The following is an 8,399-nucleotide window of genomic DNA, read 5'->3' on the forward strand; positions in this document are numbered from 1 at the left end:
CTGATTGGGATATGGGTGCATTTCAAGTTAAGCTGTGTGAACTGCTGAGCATAGCACAGCCCTTAAGTATTTAATGCTATTGGCAAGCATACAGAGTATTTCTGCAAGTAAAAGAAGCCATATTAGATGCCTCATAAAAAACTTATTAGTACTGTCCTCAGCATGTGTATCTACTGCCACGTCCTGTCATTAGGCTGAACTCCTCCCCAACAGTTACCATACAAACAGTAGTAAGCATAGAAAACCTTAGGTGAGGCATCGACCCAACCAATTTTATTTTTATTCTTTCCTTTCTCAAAAGCAGCTGAATTGCTTCTCCAAAAGTGATCACAAAAGATTTCATCTTCCAGTACCCATGCAGGGAAGGCAAAGTACAAAGCCACTGAAAAATAAGTCTTTTCCTTCTAGACCATTGATTAAGCTGTAAATGTGCTGTTAGGCTGCAGATCATGGCATGCCCCCCTGCAGTGTTATTGCTTCAATTTTATACCAGTTTTTCCATCACAAATGAGGAATAGTCATGTGTCTTGCTGAAGGGTCATGGGGTCACAGTGTCCGTTACTTAACACTATGTAAAGTAGCTACATTCTGCTTTGCGGTAGCGACTGTGCTCTTAAACCATACTTGAGATTCTGGCTTCAAAAAGACATGCATTGTTGATGTTAACATGCCACAAAAATATTCCAGAAAATAGAAAAAATATATTCTTTCTTGTGCAGAGGTAGAATTTACCTCCAAACTAGAAGCTACGTTATCAAGTTCCAGCAAAACGAAATTTTTTCAGAAGGCCCTGGAAAAGGGTAACTAAACAATAAAAAGGAAAGGATAGAGCAGAGGGTGAAAGCACCGAACAGTCTCAGGGTGATAGCTAGAGGAGGAAAGCAAGTATCCAGTACATCTACAGAGAACTCCCCTTGCCCTGAGACAATCAGGCCAGTAATTCTTCACAAGGCAGAAGGGTTGGAGCCCTGCTTCACAGTCTTTAAATCAAACTGGGAAAAAACATTACAACAAGTTGTATAAAAGAAAAGCAGATACAACATAAGGAACAGCCTTTGGCTGCCCATTCGTTCCAGAGGGTATTGGACCTGGAGGGGAAGGGATACACAAGGGGACAATCTTTGTCAGACGGGGGAGTGGGGATGTCAAGGGTCCATAGGTACCATCCGATTCCTGTTGTTCTAAGATGGACCTCAGTGTGAGCTCTGGCGGCTCCAGCTCAGTCTCTCTCTCCCCAGCACTCGGTGGTGCGTAACGCTCTGTTCTGCCTGGAAACAGCATCAGATGAGAAAGAAAACCACGTGTACACCAAGGCACTGATGGCGTACGCCTTCGCCCTGGCAGGGAAGACAGAGAAGCGGAAGGCATTGCTTGGCTCGCTTGAAAAGGAAGCTGTGAAGAAGGGTGAGTGCTCCTGGTGGGACATCTCTTTCTTCCAACCCACTGGCCTTACATCTTCCCCTGATAAAATGGCTTTTACTGGTGGGGCAATGGCTGCAGGAAATGGCTTCTGCGGGCAGGGAAAGGTGGAGGGAGAGGCAACACTTGTGCAAAGGGGTTGCGTTTTTGACAACTCCCTCTCAGTGCCCAGTCCTACTTCTCTGCTCCAAGGGGGTTCATCAGGAAGCACCAGGCACCATCCCCATCACTGCTGAACTAAAGGGTAGCTCTGCCAGCGTCTCTCCTCAGCCCGCTCCTCTTGCCACACCAGGCACTGCTTAGCAAAGACCAAAGACTTAGCAATGTTTATGGCCACTCCTTCCTTCCAGTGCATGTGCTCAACATAGGACAAAGGTGACCTTGCACAGCATAAGGGACGACAAATCAGAGAAGAGCTGCACGTGCTGAGAGAGAGGGCGAACATACAGGTCATTTTGGAGGCCATAGCATAAGCTCTGAGTCTTCCAGGAACTCATGTAATGACTCGGAAGCATTCTGGTAAAGTCAGACCGGACAGTGGGTTTGCCCAAGCGTTGGGTAGCAGGGTTGTGAAGGAAATATCCCCAGCACCTTTTGCCTTTTCCACCTGCATGTGACTACCAAGCCCTGCTCACAGTCCTTGGGTCATTTTGCCTCACAGAGCTTGTCACTGCCCAACCCCGGCATCTCTACTCAACAAGGGAAGTAGTCCCAGCCTGGTGCTCTGCTGGTGCTCAAGCCCATAAATGCCTCCGTGAATCTGGAGTCTAGGACAAAGCGGTATCCAGGCCTGAGGACTGAGCCTCAGCAGTCTCAGGCTAGTTGCAGCAAGCAAAGAGTTGTCTAACCCTTCCCATTTCATCCTACGTGACAGGTGCATCCTGGGGGCTCTGCCCTCCCCACTGGACCGGCAGCAGATCAAGAACTGCCTTTCAATAACTACTAATAATTGCTTGTTGTCTTGTCTCCACGCTCCCTGCCTCCTGTGAAGATGGGTCTGTTCATTGGCAGCGGCCTGGGAAAGAGCCAGAGGTTGATCTCCCGTACTATCGCTACCGAGCTCCCTCTGCTGAAGTGGAGATGACGGCCTACGTGCTCCTTGCTTACCTCACCACGCAGCCAGCACCTTCCCAGGAGGAGCTGTCATTCGCATCTCTTATTGCAAAGTGGATCAGTGGTCAGCAGAATCCCAATGGAGGCTTCTCCTCCACCCAGGTGAGCTGCTTCCCTCCTGCGACTTCACACATCAATGTCAGAAGACGGGAAGTGTCAGAGACCCAGGTGGGAGCACAGTAGGGTTCACCAGGGCAGGGACTGTACCCCTGCAGTGTATCCCCGCAGTATCTACCATGGTTGCCAAGTTCCCAAGAGGCTAGAGGCTAGTACGTCAGGTAGTGCCTCTGGGAATGACTGATCTTGTGGTTAATGACCTGGCTTTCTTGACACAGCGGGGCAGAATGGTAAGGACACATGGGATGTGTGTCTGTGCCATTGGAGAGGGCTCCCACTGCAATTTGCTGTGCATATGAGGTTGCTGCTTCACGTTGTGGCGAGCGAGTGAAGGCTGGGCAGAGCTCCACGCCAGGGAGCTCAGGGAACATGCAACTGCTGTGCAGAGGACACAGGAAGGGAATGGAAATATGCAAAAGCTGCTCTTTCCCTCTCTCCTTTGGACTTAAAACTGGAGAAAGTGAAGAATGGAGGGGAGGATGCCCGCCAACAGCAAAGGGCAGGCTGTGGGAGGACAGGCTGTGGAAAAGCTGACTGTATTCTCCTGGGTGCCGGGACCTCTCTCTTTCAGGACACAGTGGTGGCTCTCCAAGCCCTGTCCCTGTACGGAGCTGTCACCTATGCCAAGAGCGGAGCAGCTTCCAAAGTGACCCTGCGGTCTGGAGGGGACTTCCAGCAAGACTTCCAAGTGGATCCCACGAACCGGCTGCTGCTCCAGCGCGTGCCCCTGCCCCAGGTGCCAGGGGAGTACAGCACGGAGGTGTCTGGTGAAGGATGCGTCTACCTGCAGGTGAGGGTGATGGGGGCAGGTGGCATCGTGGGAGGAGAGCCCCTTGCCAGGCAGGAGCCAGGGAGAGGGCAGGAGGGACAGGGGAGAGGGGAGGAGTGGGAGGGAAGGCTCTGGGAGAGGCAAGAGGAGAAGAAGAGTAGAGGTGTGTGTGGAGGAGAAAGAGTGGGAGGCAAGGAGGGAAGGATCCGCAATGTGGAGGAGCTGTGGGAATGCGAGAAGTGGGGAGGCAGGACGGGGAGAGGATGGTCTCTCTCACATGCTGAGCACGCACACGCTCACACAGAACTGATGGCTCTCCCCTAGACAAGCCTGAGGTACAACGTGCAGCCCACACAGCAGGATGCACCCTTCATGCTCCATGTGTACACGATCCCAGAGACATGCGAGGACTCCAAGGCTCACAAGGTCTTTGACATAGGCATAAATGTCAGGTGAGTCTGCGTTTGGGTCTGAGCCTTCCCGAGAAGCCATGGGAGCTGGAGGAGGTCTGGTGCTCCGCGCTGAGCCAGTCTGGAAGCCCTGGAGGGGCAGTGCATCCCTGGAAGAGTGGGCAGGAAGCAGCTGGACTGGAAGGAGAGGCTGTGGAGGAAGGACATATCCTGCAGTGGTGGAGCTGTGTGGTCAGCAGCCCAGGGCTGGGCTAGTGAGAGGCTGCATAGGTGACGAGGAGGCCCTGGCATAGCTAGAGAAGAAGGTGCTGGACTGTCAGGACGCGGTGGGGTGCCAAGTGCTATGGCAAAGGTGGAAGCATCGGAACAGGCTGCCCAGGGAAGTGGCTGAGTCGCCATCCCTGGAAGTATTTCAAAGACGTTTGGATGAGGTGCTTAGGGACATGGTGTAGTGGTGGTCTTGGTAGTGTTAGGTTTACGGTTGGACTCGATGATCTTAAAGGTCTTTTCCAACCTATACGATTCTGTGATTCTGTGATTCTGTGATTCTGTGATTCAGCTTCCACTTGAGGTGCACTGAATCTTTGTGGCTTGGTTTCTTAGTTACACTGGGGAGCGCAATGGCTCCAACATGGTGATTGTTGATGTGAAGATGCTGTCGGGATTCATCCCCGTGAAGTCCTCTGTGAGAAAGGTAGGATGCTTTGTGAAGCATTTCTTTGAGTATATCTGTCCTTAATCAGGGGCATCAATTTCCTTATTTAAAAGAGTATCTAATTCTTCTCCTGGTATCTTCTTCCACTGTTAGGCCTGTCCCTCTTTTCCTCCAGTTCTTCCACACCTCAGCTGTGGAGGAGGGTTGAATGAGGGGTGCCAGCAGCAGCACTCCCTTCCCACCCCTCAAGCACTTGTGGTAGCTTGCAGTAGCTCAAATACAGGCGCAGTGTGGCCATGAGACCGAGAGCTGGGAGGAAACCATCAGGTCTAATTTCAGGGACTCAGGAGCCTTGGGAGGTCTATGACAGCTGCGACAATACTGCTCCCTCATTCCATTTTTGTGTTGAGGGACCATGAGACCATGGTCCATGAGATGGTGGGAACTGCGGGAAGACTTACTGTGTGGGGCTTCACACAAGAGTGTTTGCCCTGGGAAGTACTCTCCCTGTGCGTTACTTCTCAGCATCCACCTGCTGAGGTTCTAGGGGTGGGAGGAAGCTTAGATTAGTTGAAGGAGGGTTGACTAAATTCCCTTCCGATCAGCAACCTCTTCCATGTATCTTCTTTCCAGCTCTCAAACAGCTGGTTTCACCAGATCCAACGGACAGAAGTGAGCACAAACCATGTTCTGGTGTACATAGAGCAGGTGAGGACTAACCCAGGGCTGCCGTGGGGCACACAGCGAGCCCTGCAGCACACTGGCAATACCGTGCACAGAGATGGAGAGCAATGCTAAGCGTCTCCAGGCTTGTAAACACAAAACATAAACCTGTCTGCCGCTGACCTTGTCTCTGTCTCATAGGAGACACCTCTGTCCCAGCCCTCAGCAGGCCTTCCCTCCGCCCCGCGCACAGATCGGGCCCTGACCTCCCCACTAGACAGAGCCTCCCCCAGTGTGGGGAAAGGCCCCAGGGTTTCCTCTTGCCCCTCAGCCGGGCCTGCAGCCCCCGCACCCCGCAGGGCCCAGGCACGGGTGGCAGGGGAGAGCGAGGGGGCCTGGGGGCAGCGCGGAGGCACGGGGGAGCCCGGGGCAGTGCGGAGCCGCCCCTGAGCCTCCGCCGCTTCCCTTCCCCAGCTGGGCAGCGAGACCCTCAGCTTCTCCTTCGCGGTGGAGCGGGACGTCCCCGTGCAGGGCCTGAAGCCAGCTCAGGTGAAGGTCTATGACTACTACGAGACAGGTGAGTGCAGGGCTGGGGGAGCCCTCGGGAGCGAGGGCGGGCAGTGGGACGCGCCGAGGGGCGCGGCAGCTGTGGGGACCCGCAGCTGCCCCTGGCCGGGGCCCCTTCCCGCCCCCGCGCTGCCTGAGCTCTCCGAGTGCAGAGCGGCCGGAGGGCTGGAGGCCGCCCCCCTGCCCTCCTCCCTGCTGCTCCGGCCCGGCCAGGCCCCAGAGGACAACGGGGGGCAGGTCCGGGCAGTGGTGACGCCGTGCGGATCCCTGCACGGCTGCCCCTCACAGCGGCAGCTGCTCTGCAGCCGCCCTCCCCTGAGGGAGAGGGCGGAGGAGGCCATCCCCCCAGCCCTCCCACCGCGGCGCCTGCAAGGCCTGTCCTGCCTATCCGGGGAGAGCAGCCGTCCCGCGGGGCAGAGCGGCGGGCGCTGGCGGTCCCGTGTTCAGCTCCGGCCCCGGAGCGCAGCCGTGCCCGTGCTTCCAGCCAGTCCTGGCGCTCCTTGAGTCTCTGCTGTCCCGGCTGCTGCGCCAGGGTGGCGGCAACAGAGTCATCCCTCCCGCCCCAGCGTGCTGGCAGAAGGTGCCTGAGCAGCCCTTGGGCACACTGGGGTGGAGACCTGCTGGGGCTGCCTCTGCGGGGTGGCTCTGCCTTGCTGCTGCGGCCTCCGGACAGGGCCGTGACTGGGGCTCCCTCCCACCCAGCTGGGATCTCTGGGGGGAGGTCGGGGATGGTGGCAGTGGCCTGCTGTGGGCTCTGGGAGAAGTGTCTCCCTGGCACCCGTCCCTCTGCCGGGAGTGCTGAGGGGCTCTGACAGCCTGCTCTCTCTCTCTCCCCCCTTCTCTTTTCCAGATGAGTTTGCCACACAGGAGTACAGCGCTCCCTGCACCACAGGTAGGGTACCAAGAGCCCTTTCTTTCTTCACAGTTCTTTACATCTTCTTCATTGTATTTTTGGTCTTTCAGCCAGCCCTTGTCTCATTCTGCTCGATGGGTATTTTGGATGAGACTGGCGCAACTCACAGGCACAGATTTTGTATGCAAAACTAAGAGCACAGGAGGTACAATGTTATTGACTCATTCAAAATCCACGATCCCTGAATTCTCAGAGTGCTTTCCATAGTCAGGTTCTCCTGGCTTGAATGAAGGTTGTGTCCCTATTGTTCTGTTACTGCCCCTTGGACTTCTTTGAGAGCAAGTTTCTTATTCTTCTTGTCTCAGATTTGAGGTATCTTCTGGTCCTTCCTGAGAGCTCCAGCTAGTGTAGCGGTGGGATCATGCTGAGGGGACTTGGGTCTTTCAATCCACCTGGCACGCTCCTCCCCAAAAGCACTCTGTCTAGAGCAATAGAGCAAATCAAGGCCACCAAAAGATATCCCGTAAAGCAGCATGTCATGGGCTGACCTACCATGATTTCATGCTGTATTTGGCTTAGGAGCACAAGTAATGTAGGAGCTTCTGTGGAAGGCCCTGACCAGCAATACTTCTGTCCTATATAGAGTCTTCCAATATGAAGGCTGGCAGGTCTGGCTTCCCATCAGTTACCCAGTTTCAGGTGTTTGGAATATAGAGCCTTCTGGAAAGCACTGAGACCCTGGGAAGTGGTTTTTCACAGGGCCTGACTGTGGCATCTGAGAGCAGAGAAAAAGTGATTTGGACTTCAGAAAGGCGAAAGTTTTGTCTCTTGCTGGTGGTAAATGGTGAAATTTATCTCTTTTTGTGTTCTTATCTGGTGTCTTGGAAAAGAGCCCGAGCTCCCATGCTTTTACTCCATACTGCTTGCTAACCTGGGCTGTGTTCATAGGTACAGCTGTGTTCTGCTGATTCTGGGCCTACAGCCTCCCTTCATGGAAAAAAGGTGCATAAGTCCTAAGATAGACACTGAGTGGACAGTAAAACGTTTCCAAAGGTTATGTTGGTGTGGTCTGGCTGTCCAGTCTGAGACTAGGGGGGAGGCTTTAGATTTTAGGCTACTCTTCCCCATGTGTGCTAAAAGACAAAGATTTTATCCTTCTTGGAAAAGATGATGGGAAATTGCTAGTTAAGAGGTCCATCCACTGGTCTAGGTGTCCAAAGGTGCTCTGCACTGACCAAAAGGCAGATCTCAGTTGCAAAGCAGAAAGCTGCCTTCTGTGCCCTGAACACTGCTGTCCACTGGTGCAGCACATTCCTTCCACTCTCTGCAGAGAAATAAATACACTTTAAGAGCATGTCTCATTGCTGCAGTGAACATCTTTGCTGCCTGTTTGCACTGTGTTCCTGTGTCCATCCCAGTTGTGACAAATTCCATTCTGCTTATCTGTCCCAGTGGGTCAGAAAGAGCCTCAGCCTTCTCTCAACCTCACGTGGCTTTGAAGGTGACATGAGTGTTGAGTGCTATGGATGACCCTCAACCCAGGTCAAACAGCAACTCACTCCCCTGTACTGTGCTTCACACACAACCTGGCTTCCCAAACCCACATCTTGCTCTCTTTGTCTCTCAGCCTGAGAGAGGGAACTGGCATCTCTCTCTAACTCCTGTATCCTCCCATCTTCTTTCATCCTTGCAGAGGAAGTAAACCAAGGCAATGCATGAAGAATACTCCCAGTTGCTGGAACCCACCTACCCCACTACCACCACCACCATCTATGGAGAGGATGGAGTAACAGATGAATAGTGCCTGCAAGGAATGGGAAATGAACTTTACAA

The 8,399-nt window shown here is 53.7% G+C and overlaps 1 protein-coding gene across 1 annotated transcript in view; it reads left to right on the top strand.

Annotated features, from left to right (window-relative positions):
- LOC142404761 (alpha-2-macroglobulin-like) overlaps window positions 1-8,399 on the top strand; it is a 40,460-nt gene extending 32,061 nt beyond the window's left edge. The window contains exons 28-36 of the mRNA XM_075491761.1: window positions 1,239-1,404; window positions 2,411-2,634; window positions 3,221-3,439; window positions 3,743-3,870; window positions 4,432-4,522; window positions 5,117-5,191; window positions 5,621-5,723; window positions 6,564-6,605; window positions 8,260-8,399. Coding sequence (XP_075347876.1) covers window positions 1,239-1,404; window positions 2,411-2,634; window positions 3,221-3,439; window positions 3,743-3,870; window positions 4,432-4,522; window positions 5,117-5,191; window positions 5,621-5,723; window positions 6,564-6,605; window positions 8,260-8,285 — 1,074 coding nt within the window. The 3' untranslated portion in view covers window positions 8,286-8,399. The remainder of the gene's footprint in view (window positions 1-1,238; window positions 1,405-2,410; window positions 2,635-3,220; window positions 3,440-3,742; window positions 3,871-4,431; window positions 4,523-5,116; window positions 5,192-5,620; window positions 5,724-6,563; window positions 6,606-8,259) is intronic.

Source organism: Mycteria americana, chromosome 1 (genome assembly GCF_035582795.1).
Source record: "Mycteria americana isolate JAX WOST 10 ecotype Jacksonville Zoo and Gardens chromosome 1, USCA_MyAme_1.0, whole genome shotgun sequence".
In the NCBI taxonomy this organism is placed as follows: Eukaryota; Metazoa; Chordata; class Aves; order Ciconiiformes; family Ciconiidae; genus Mycteria; species Mycteria americana.